Source organism: Alligator sinensis, unplaced genomic scaffold (genome assembly GCF_000455745.1).
Source record: "Alligator sinensis unplaced genomic scaffold, ASM45574v1 scaffold342_1, whole genome shotgun sequence".
NCBI classification, from domain to species: domain Eukaryota; kingdom Metazoa; phylum Chordata; order Crocodylia; family Alligatoridae; genus Alligator; species Alligator sinensis.
The window spans coordinates 1,796,552-1,808,780 of record NW_005842126.1 but is presented as its reverse complement, the minus strand read 5'-3'; the positions used below and the strand labels follow the sequence as shown (position 1 = coordinate 1,808,780).

Genomic DNA, 12,229 nt, shown 5'->3' with positions numbered 1-12,229 from the left:
CAGAGCCCCCCACCACCACTGGCCCTGGTCACCACTCGATGCCGTGTGCAAGCACCCCCCCTCTCACCCTGGACCTGGGAGGCACGGGGTCTGGGGGGGCGCACAGACCTGCACCCAAAGCAACGGGAGGGGAACCGGACGTGAAATGACAAGGGAAGGGGGGGAACGAGCCCAGGCCCAAAGCAGCAGGTGGGGAAGGGAGGGAAGCTGGACCCCAACCCGAGGGTGGGGGCAATGCAGGCATTTTTCCCTACCCCATGTCATGCTTGACAGGCAATTTGCTAGTACAAATATAACAGACATCAGCAATGCAACAAAGGACACAGCAGAAAAAAATGTCCACGCATAGGAAGAAAAATGTTTTTTGGCTACATCAGATTTTTTTTTTTTTTTTTAAATCTTCAGCAAGAGAACGACCATTCAGTTTAGCCCATTAAGTTAATTATCACACACAAAAGTTCATTCTGAAGGTATCTATACAAACCCAGGCTGGAAAATCTGAAGCAGAGATAACTTCAGAAAAAAAAGGTGTCCAAAGACAGTGTATTCACCACTAGAGAAAAAACTGAATATAATCTTTCAAAAAAGAAGAATATATCTGAAGCTTCAACACATGGAGCCAGTACAGTAGACAGCAATATAAAAGGGACTAACAAACTACGTAACACATCATCTCCAGTACAAGTCCTGTTCCAAGACAGGCCTATTAATTTTGGAAACAATTCACTGCTATGAGATACCAGTCAAGTTACTAAAACTGATCTAGTGAATGCCTGATTTGTTATCTCAACAATGAAAGAGATAACAAATCTCTTAGGGTTACCTATGAAGGCATTTGCATGGGAAAAGAAGCTTTGTTTCCAACAAAATTAGCTTTTGCAATTATTCATGAAAAATTCTGCTAAAAAATTCTACACAGATAGATTTAAGAAGTCATTAAACTTGCATCCAAGAGCTACATCACAGTTTTTCACCGTGTCCAGTTATGACAATACATTCCCACTGATGACCTTTAAACAGGGAGGTTCCTACTGTCATAACCCAAAGGTATGATTTTGTGTGTGCTTCGGCACTAGAATTATCCCCGCCAAATTGCAGCTTCGTTGCACGGTGGAGTTTTCTGCTGCAGAGGAGAACCCCGGTGCAAGGAAGAGTTTCCTGCCTATTTGCAGCTTCCTTTGCAGAGTGCATTGCTCAAGTTGCAAGAGAAATGCACGGTGCAAAGGATTTCCTGCCACCCGCATGCAAATTGGTTCCCCGCTATTGGCTAGTTCTAAATTATTCCCACGTGGCAGCTAACGATTGACCTGTTAGCCGTATAAGAGGCTTGAGCGGTTTCCGCCCAAGCCAAAGAGGACTCCACATCCATCTCATGGGGACTCTGGGTACATGGCAGGGAAATAAAGACCCCTGTGTGAGATTCAGAGGAGCTTGGCGACCTGATCCATCGCCCACCTCTTCCCGTCTTCGAGCAATAATTTTATAAGATGTATCTACGAAGTTCCTATTTTCGGTGGCACGCTTGTCCAGGGCATCCGGAGCTCTGTTTCCATGGATCCTAGCAAACTCCACGTGACCGTTCGTGTTGTTTTTGTCTAACCGCAACTCAAGCAAGTTTTCCAGCCTGCACCGCAACCATCTCCGGTGTAAGTAAACAATCTTTAAATCTACCGCTACAAGTCTGTGCCTAATTCTAGCTTGACACGCACCCTCTCCGACCCCGCGTGCCCGGGCTGCTGGCCACAGCCCGCGTGCAGCACGAAAAAGGGCCCGGCTCGCGCCCGGCCTGCACACCTACACACTGGTTTTTAGTGTGTGCCTTTTTTGTTTCGATTTGTCATTTACAGAGCCCTAAATACATTCATCATGTATGTATTTATTTTTGGTAGCTAACATATTTATGTTGGATTCCTTATTTGGACTGCTTCCACGAACTCCAGTATCCGAGCATCAAAGTCTAGTCATTCCACCTCATGTTCACCAGTTGCTCTTATATTTGAGGGCTAATCCATGGGTGACGATAACCGGTGAGCTACTGCACACTACAAAATGCACATTTCACTCACAAGGACAGAGAAAATTATGCTGCTGCAGGCAGGCTGACTGAAATAATCATATTTTAAGGTATGACCTCTGTTCATCCCATTAGACCATTAACTCTACAATCCATGTCTACTGTTAAGAGAAATATTAGGTAATATGCTTTATCCTGCATGGCTGGACTAATTTAATGAAGATATGCTGCAAGAATAAGATACATCTCAGACACAATTTACATTTTTGTTTTTTCACTGTAGAACCCAGGGAGAGTTGGAGGAAAGAAAAACAATTCAGGATTTAGGAACACTAAGCTGAAGATACAGCATTAAGAGAGGACAAAATGTGCTGAATAATGGAATGATATTTAAAGCTACTCAGTAATACCAATGGATGTGTCAACGTGTGTGGAATAAGTTCGCTAATGCATGCCCACAGACATCTCTCTCCCCACATTTCTTCAAGCATTTCAGAACGAAAAAGCTAAAGACTTGCAGTGGCCTTACCAATCAGGCCCATGACAGAAGCATAATGAAGGCAATCTCACCTATATAGGAATGTTTTATCTGCAACAGATAAATTAAAAGATTTCACTCCTGCTTTTGCATACAGACACTTAGCACTTCTGTGAACTCTGAATAACCATGGTTGGTACTTGGGAATATAAACAGCTTTCTTCAGCTGCTGACAAAAGTACAGCGTGTTTGTGTGTTTTCAGGCACTGTTTAAAAGAGCGTGGTCTTCTCAGTTTCATTATGACTAGTCGTGACACCGTATATACAGACAAAGCAGGATTATTGACCTCTGGCAAGATACCATTTGGCAGAGACAATGCTTTAAGATGGTTATTTTAGAGGACACAAAAGATGCAGAACACAACTTTAGAACATTCCTTGTAGGTTTAAAAGATCTTGCTAAAGTTATTAAAAAGCAGTTTTGGTTGGGGAAACGGTGTCATGCCCCCCCCACCCACACACTCGCCATACTTGCAGGAAGTACCGGGAATGGAAATGACGTTTTCTCTCCATTTCCGGCGTTTTTGTTTGGGGTTTTTTTGCAATAAGGCTATGGGTCAAAATCACTTCCAGATCAGAAGACCGTGTGGTACCTCACTAGAGCACTGCCTTGTGCCATATAGGAAACACCCAACAAGGGTCCTGTTAACATGTAGGCAGCATGGAAAAGGAAGCAATTTGATTTAATAGTACAGGGGAAAAAGCTAGATCAGAGGGGAGAAAGAAAAGATGCAGATCAGGATAAGGAGTCTGTCAAAAGTAGGATGAAGGCAGGGTAGATGTGCACCTTAAAGACTACCTAAATCAAAAATGTATAGCATGAGCCCAAGCTTACTTCATCAAATGCTGTGAAAGGACATGCACAGGACAGAACCTCAAACATAGTGATTTGAATAAAAAAGACAGGGGCAGAGGGTGGGAGAGAGGGGGGGGGACTATTAGGAGAAGCAAACAAGTAATGAACCCACAGGGACAAAGAGGGTCATAAAAGCTAATCCAGGTGATGGGATAAGAAAACCAGGATGGACAGACAATAGGAGGGAAAGAAAACTGGATGGGCTGGACAAGGAAACTGGATGAGGAATGGGGAGAGGGTTAACTGGGACTGGCTGCAAGGGGAGGCAAGGATTAGGAGTTGATAACGGAAGACACTGAGCTCAGAGGAGAAGCTGAGGAAAGAGGTGGGTGACTGGAGACTGGGACTAACTCTAGAAAGAGTAAGGGGAAGAAGGAGAGACCTGATACAGAAGTGGGGAGAACGGTGGGGCAGAGCCTAAAATGAAGATTAGGATTCTTTAATCTGTTTGTTGTCAGCAGATATCAAAAAAATTTGCTGTCAGCAAATATCTGTGAAATACTGTCAAAGCCCATGCCATCACGTCATCCATACACAGGCTCATCTGTACACAGGATGACTGTCTACTGTTGCTCTCAGGTACTCCATTAACTCAAATTGGATGGGTCCAAGTGGTGGATTTACAGCTTGGGCATCCACCTGATGCCACACAATGGCATTTCTGATTTTTCAGTTTACCTTTAAAAGCTAGGAAATTATATACCAACAGAAAAACTACATCAGTGGGCCGTTACATTTGGAAGTCAAGCACTCAAAAATTAGGCCATGCTGCATGCATGACTAATTTATTCCCCCTTCCTGTCATCTTCCCCTCCCAGGGTAAACGCATTATAATCCAGTCTTTAATAATACTTTCACAGATTATTTTTTTCCAGAGGAATCCTGCCTCATTCACTGCACAGGACAGACCTGTTCCATGACTGACATTGTAGGATGCCACCTCAACTGTTGCAGACGTTGGACAGTGTACACTGACACAAAATCCCAGGAAGGGAAAGGAGGGTCCAATGTTAAAAAACACTTAAATATTGTCTTGGAGAACTGGATTTTTTCTCTGTCTCTGCCACAGATTTCCTAAGTGTTGCTGGGCGAGTGCTTGATTTTCACAGGTGGTCACTAATGGCAGATGCAGTTTTCATTTTCTAGATGTCTCGCTTGAGGTCTGTGCAGAAGAGCAGAGCAATCACAACTGCAATGGAAGTCTACAGGAACTGTGCTTGGAAGATAGACAGTTACATAATGCTAAGCGTTCAGAAAATAGATCACCACGAGGTGTCTCAAATAGTTCCCCCCACATACAATATGAACATACTTTTGATTTTAATCTAGGTGTCATTCCCAGTTTACAGATGGGGAAGCAATGCCACACCCTCTCTGGGGTTTTGTGAAGGTAAACTAATATATATGAAAGCCTGAGACGTTGATGAATACCACTGAAAGGCCCATGAGCAAATTAATAATTCTGTCTTTAATCCATCTTAAGAGCTGACTATGATGAGCGTGAAGTAAACTAGGCATGCAGCTATCTTTGAGGCAATGAGAAGAATACCTACTCCTTTATCAACACTACCCATATAGTGCACAAAATGAGGAAAGTGTCCAGTGAAAGAAAGAGCACAAGCAACTTTACTTCTGACATTTCCTCATGAGTTCCTGACTTTGCAAACATTTATGTTAAGAATGTTAACACTGTATTTATTTTAAATAGTTATAGCTAAGAGCAGACATGTTATTGATATTTGTCATCTGCTGAATCACTGAGCATTCTTTATATTTTGCTCTTAGATCTTTCTTATACAGGGTACAGTTGGGCCAATTATGAGAGCAATAAACAAAATGAGCTTGACAAGCACATTAACCACATGAACAAGAAACATAAAGCTCACATTGCTGCTTGCATTTGGGTTAACTTTTGCTTTGCCAAAACATCTTATTCCAAATGGCTGCAATTCTCCCCCAAAACATAGGGATAGATTTAACTGTAAAGTTCTCAGACAAGACACCAGGAACATTTCAGGAGAAAGAGAAGCAGTGAACTTGTTTTAAGGCCATCGTGACTACAAGCTGCTGGAAAGAAGCAGCAAGCACCTCAAGCAATCCACAATCCTTTAATCACACATCTCCCAGTGCTTTACAAAGTTAGATAAGCACAACCCATGGTTACTAATTCCCACCCCAAGGAAATATCATATTTACTGTAAAACTGCCAGCAACCATATCCACATGTATGAAAAGCCTCTTGATGTGATCAATAGTTCTATTTTGGGGCAGAAAAAATCTGTAGCCCACCTATGAATATTGGAAACCTAGAGACAGTCAGCAGGACCTGATTGAGCATAACAAGCAGTAAATAGCTTATGTCAAAAGATAAGTCGTAATAAATGTCTTGATGGTAGGCTGTGCCTTTCTTAGCATCTCAGAATTAAGACCAGGTTGAGCAATATCAAATAGCTGATGACTAATCTCCACAAAGTTTCCACAAATACCCTACATTTTAGGCCAAGATAAGAAGCTGCTTTTTTGTTTGGCTTTGTCCGACAATGCTGGTATTCTTCGGAACAAAAGGACCCAGCTCTATCTGGAGAGTACAGATGAAGTTCAACTACAATTAAAAATTCACAGAGACAGATTTAATACTTAAAGTCATCCAAATGTATTTTGAATACTGCTTTCCATACTAATTATCTTGCACTTTACAAATTTAAAGTAATGAGCAAGCTTAGAAATATAAGTAACACCTGATGAAGGAAAGTCTGAGGTGCTGATGGCAAAAAGCTATTCCAGATTTCAAAAGGTGCAGAAAAGAAAGCAACCACAGCAGCCAAACTACAAGCAAACAGTGGCTGATGCCAGGGGACAAGGAAAAGTAAATCCATAAAAACTTTCAAAACCAATGAAAACCCTTGTATCCCAAACTGAGTGGGGAACCAGTGGAAAAGATGAATAGCAGAAGCGGTCGTGCTTCTCTGTACACATTCAGCTGGACAGTTTCCTGGAGAAGGCAATAATCTAAAGCAGGCTGCTCAAACTCTTGTCTGTCAGCCAGATTTGGCCCCAAGGCACCACATCATCTGGCCCACAGGGCTCCCCATAGGCCTGAAAATTTGGTGGTGGAGAGCATCATTAATTGCCCCACCCCAGCTGCCAAATTTCTGGACCCTGGAAGGTCGGCAGCATGGCTTTGTGTGCTGGATCAGGTGCGTGAAGCTGGGGTGCAAGGCCCAACACCTCACAGAATCTGGCTCACAACACTAATCCAGCCCACAGGGCCAAAAGGCTGAGTAGCACTGATCTAGACAGCACAGAGTATTTAAGACCACACCCAAGGCAGAATACAGCATTTAATCAATTAGAAGATGAGTTCATCTGGCCATTTAACTTGGGGGGGGGGTAAGGCCTTTTCTTTACCTATTGAGTATGGGGTGGTGGGGCACACAGAAACTACACCTTCAGTTCCAGCTGTGGCTCCAGCCCAGCTCTGTGCCCGAAGCTGTAGCAGGGACAAAACACAGAGGCACAGAGCAAAGGTAAGGGGGGGGGGAACAGGGAGGGGGTAGAGACTCTGGGGGAAGGGGACAGGAGGAGGGACAGTGGGGACCCACAGCTCCAGGGGCAGGAGTGGCATAGAGGGAAGGGCAGGGCAAGGGAAAAAGGATCCAGGGCCTGAGGCTGCAGGGAGCAAGCACAATGAGGGAGGCATAGGCAGCAAGGAGCAAGCTAACTGCCTCTCTTACTGCCTGCCACACCGCCTCCACACTGCCTGCCCCTACCACCTGCCTCCCTAGTCCATCCCCCAATGTCTGCCCTATTACTTTCCCCCTACTGCCTCCCCTACCATGTGCTTCCCTACTGCCTCTCCCACTGTTCCCCCACTGCCTGCCTTACTAGTGCCCTCCTTATCACCTCTACCCCCATCACCTACAGTAGTGGGGGAGGATGAATTTAAAATGATCCTCCAATAATTAGATTCCATACATGGAAAAGTATAACAAATTTATCAATTTTCCATGTATGGACTCTGATTATTAAGGGGGGGGGGGCCTTAAATTCAGGGTCATCTTGTATTTGGGTAAATAGAGCAATTGAAGCTAATGTATGAAGACAATTTCTGAGAGGTGCACCATATATGTAGAAAAGGCTACATGCTAGCAGAGAGAAGAGAGTCAAATAGAAGGCCAGATATTGAAACCTGTTTAAAGATGCTTCTCCATTTATCCAAAGGAATATATCTGTTGTTCAGCTGAAGGGTAGTTGCAATGAAGTCATTTTCTCTATGCCTGTCTTCACAAAAAAAAGTTTCAGGAGTTATCACTGTTGAAAGCACAGAAAGATGTGTGTGACTCAGGTGTAGCACAGAAATGCTAAGTAAATGTTAAAAGCAGAGGAAGACAGAAGGGGGAAAAAAATCTGCAAGCTAAGAATAAAGCCCTTTAGGAGGGACTTAGAGTAGAGACTGTACAAGAACAGGACTACTGTCAGAGCCAGCAAGACTGATTTAAGGCACAAAATAAGAAATGACAGTCGGATACTAGTACTTACCTACAAACATATGGAAGTGGCCCATAGGAATGGAAGGAGTTTGGTGTTTAATATTTTAGGAAGGTCAGGCAGGGTGGGAGAAAGGAAGCAAGCCTTGGCCAAAGAAAGAGGAAACTGAGCTACGCAGCTTACCAATGAGAACAGCCCAATTAGAAAACTTACATACTGTGAACCCAGTGAAGATAAGAGAAGGCTACCAAACTTCTGTCCCTGAACTTCAGGTGAGGTTCAATTTCTTGACCCTAGTTCTTGTTTAATTAGCATATGATAAATATGAACCTTCACACTCCAATTCATTGGAAAGGAGAGGGAATTCTATTTATTTTAATTGACCTTTAAAGACAGCCTTTGAAAGGTCCACATAGCCTCAAATTTAGTTCTGCAGTCATCCTTAATTTCAGTTCAAAGAGCATAAAAGGAAGAGCAGAGAAAAGTGGAACAATATTTATCGGGATCCCTGTAAATTACTTTCACTTTACAGACCATAAACTAAAATATGTGCCATGAAAAGTTTATAAAGTTCACTTAAGGAGAAAGAGATTTGCTAGAAAGATACATATATTATTTTAGTTAAAGGAGCTAGGAATGGTTCTTGGGTTAAGAAGACACTGCCCTCTTGGGCCACCAAATCCAATCCAGTCAACTGCCCATGAAGTTCACCTCTTCACTAATGAGATTTTAGAGGTGGTCCATCCATCAAAATGACTGCAGTGCAGTGGTATTTCTGGTACACTCAACCAAATTATCCTTTAAAAACAGTGCCTTCAAACATAAATGCCTCACATAAGGTAAGTAGAAAAACCTCCAGCCTAATTTGCTTAAATACTGAACCAAATAAACTTACTTTAGCTACCCAGGTTTACAAATTTAGGTTTTATGTTTCAGGTAAAGAAACCTGATTGGCAATGAGGCATGGGGTGCTGGAACCCAGCAGTAGCTTTCAGTTCCTGGTTTGAGTTTACAAGATGACTATTACAAAATCTCTTACCTTACAATAGAATAAGCTTCATTTGATTGTCCCCCAATAATTGCCATGCAAAATCACAATGCTATTTTTATAGTCACTATAATGACAAAGAAATGGAGCATCGGGTACAATCGGCTGTTAAGATACAGACACTTTCTATCTAATAAGATATAATAATCATCACAACAGGACGTTGACAATAAGCATTTAAACCTGACTTGGCAGCATAGACTTCTCATACCTCCATACTGACTCCATAATGATGAGCTATGCATAATCTACATTAAAAACAACTAAACCAGAAAAACTGCGTAGACTGTGAAGAAGATCTGAAAAAAGTACATTTGCTCAAGACCAGCAGTTCTCAAACTACAGGCCATAGGCCAGATCTGGCCCCTGAAGTAGCTGGATTCAGCCCACTGCATGTGGGATTAGTGGCAAGCAGCTCAGCCTTGCACATCCTCCTCCCTGCCCTGCACCATAACAGTGATCCCCTCCACAGCCCTCCCTCCCTACTGTTTTCTCCTTCCCCCTTTTCCTACAGTAGACAGCAATCTCTCTCCACTCTCCATGTTACCTGGGGTACAGCTGTATTGCAAGCACCTGGCCTGCTGCTCTAAAAGGTTGGGTTCCACTGCTCTGGATCTATAACTTGGTTCATTGTATGAGACAACTGCAGAACCTAAGGCTACCAACACACTGGCCCTCTAGCAGTATATGTTGCCTGGACTTCAGGATCTAAGTTAGTATGAACACCAAAAACCACCCTTTGTTTCTACTGAGGTAACTATTTTACTGGATGGGACGCTTCTCTTACCAGGTATGCTAGTGCCAGGGAAAACTGTGGACTCCAGAAACCTTTAGCTAAGCACCCACTCCTTCCCTCTCAGATTCTCCTATCTCTGAACTTATTGCCCAGTCTGTCAAGAACCGTGCTCCCTAAGCCAAGGTTACAAGATGGTTCTCCCTACACATTTAGCTGCTTCACTTCTTAACTACTGATGCATGCCAAGAGCTAGAACTCAGAAATGTAGGGACATGGAATTTATTTTAAGATCAGTGGTCTTCCTAATGTCAGCGAAGCAGTCTATGACTTAACACGCTTGATACAACATTCCAGTTACAATTTATACCAACCTGCACCTTACAGCACTGAAGGGATGCAGTGAATGGCTGAATTCTATTAGGGTTAGAATGAAAAGGACAATATAACTTATCAGCCTCCAAATGTGCAAGAAATAAACCAAAGTATTAGCAATGTTTCAGGCCCTAAACCAATAGAATTATAAACAATGCATGGGAAATGAATCATCTGAAATCTCTCTATTGCAATTCCCCGCCTCCCTCCTCCCCACCCCAGAACACGTTACAAATTACTTCTGACAGGAAACACTGGCACTCCACCATAGCACGCTTAAGGACTTCAGTTAGCACTTTGTGTTGAAATGTGAAAAGGCTGTTTTCAGGAAACTGCACCCAGTTCTCATCTCAAGAGATCTAACAACCTAAGGTAAGAATCTGGTGTCACCCTGAAGACTTGTGAAAATGCTTCAACCCTACAACTGCCTAATGCAATGTCCCATCATCTTGCTTAAAGCAGTCTTGCTTAACTCAGCTGAGGTGGGAGTCCTGCAGAAAGATGCTTTCTGAAAGCATACCATCATACAGAACAGCAAAGCCCATTCTATCGAGGGTGTCAGAAAACCACCACCCAGCATCTTGGTGGGAAACCTTGATGCCTTGTGGGAGTAGAAAGCAGCACTGCACATTCCCCCCCCCCCCAGCCATTGCAAAGGGCGAGGCATCAGCACAGTGAGCCAAAATGGGGAGGAGCAGTGTGATCATCTATTCCATATCAGCGTTCCAGCCAGCATTGCACACTGCCAGAGCACCATGAGAAAACATGTTAAAGACTGGGTTTGTATCTAAAGCTACATCTTCTTGGCCTGAATGATGCTAACTTCACATACCCAACTGACTGGTGGAGCTGTATCAAAGCAATTTTCAATGCATTCTCTCCCACACTGCCACTGGAAAATGACCTTGCTTTAGAAAGATGGCTACCCCCAGACCTAGGTTCCTGAACATCAGCTGTGATCAATATAAAGACCCTGTCACCATGAACACACGTGCCATACTTGTGAACTTTCAAACTACTGATCTGAGAAGACTAGGTGCAAGTTACTGTATTTACTAGAATATAAAACAAGGTTTCCCCACCTCCCCCACCTTCCCAATCAGCATGGGGGGGAAAAGCCCCTCATCTTATATTATTTATACAAGAGAAACTCATTAAATACGCTACCTCTCATTCAACTTCTTCCAGAAACAGCATGTGCTTAGTAAGGGAAACCAACTATGGAGTTGACTGGGCTCCATGTTCCTGCCGCCCACAATGAACACACCTATAAAATATGTGGCCCATGATGGACAAACATCCTGATAGGAACCCTTTTTTTGTTAGTTTTTTTAAGGACATTTTTTCATGGCCCAAGTCAAATCATCCAAATCAATTCCAAATCTGTGAGTCATTCAAGAACCAAATGTGGCTCTACTACTGGCAAACATCCTCCACCCCCACCTGGGGCTTCAGATGATTCCAAATCCTTTGGAGGGCATCCTATGCACAGGCCCAAGCCCAGAGACTTGGGGTTGCCCCCAGGTTTTGTTTGCCCTCAGCCATATGGCTGCAGGAGCAAACTAGGGAGGAGTCTCCCATTTCCATGAAGTCAGTGTATAGCCAAGATCTTCCCACTGGAAGTAAAAGTGGGAACCTACCACAAGGCTAGGTTAATGCAGCCCATTGGAATAAATATAGTGCCCATTGTGCTCAGCTACCCTCAGCACCAACTCTTTTTCAGCTCATGATGAACCACTACAATGAATAAATTTCAACTTTCTCTCCACTCCCACAGCTGAGTAGCACCTTTCTTTCCAGTTTCCAATTATTCCTATTTCTTCACCAACAGTAAATGTCTAGCAAACATTACCAAACATCTATATAGGTAAGAGGCTGTGGTGCCCCCTTTCTTGGCTCATTACATGAGGTGGAGCAAGACCAGGCAGCGCCATGCCTCATCTTCTCCAATACTGTTATTTGGATAACATGATATCCAAAATTAACAGTATTGTTAAAATTCCTTTCACCCACAAGGCTCTTACTACCATATTTACCTGAATCCAAGATGACTTTGAATTTAAGATGCCCTCCCTCCCAATAATTAAATTCTATATAAGGAAAAATTATAAATTTGCTATAATTTTCCATGTATAGAATCGAATGATTGAAGGGTCATCTTCAATTCATCCCCCCCC

The 12,229-nt window shown here is 43.2% G+C and overlaps 1 protein-coding gene across 1 annotated transcript in view; it reads right to left on the bottom strand.

The window, feature by feature from the left end:
- Nucleotides 1-12,229, bottom strand: part of E2F3 (E2F transcription factor 3) — a 41,148-nt gene that overhangs the window by 19,797 nt on the left and 9,122 nt on the right. The window contains exon 2 of the mRNA XM_025205720.1: nt 10,052-10,094. Within this exon, the coding sequence (XP_025061505.1) occupies nt 10,052-10,094 (43 nt within the window). The remainder of the gene's footprint in view (nt 1-10,051; nt 10,095-12,229) is intronic.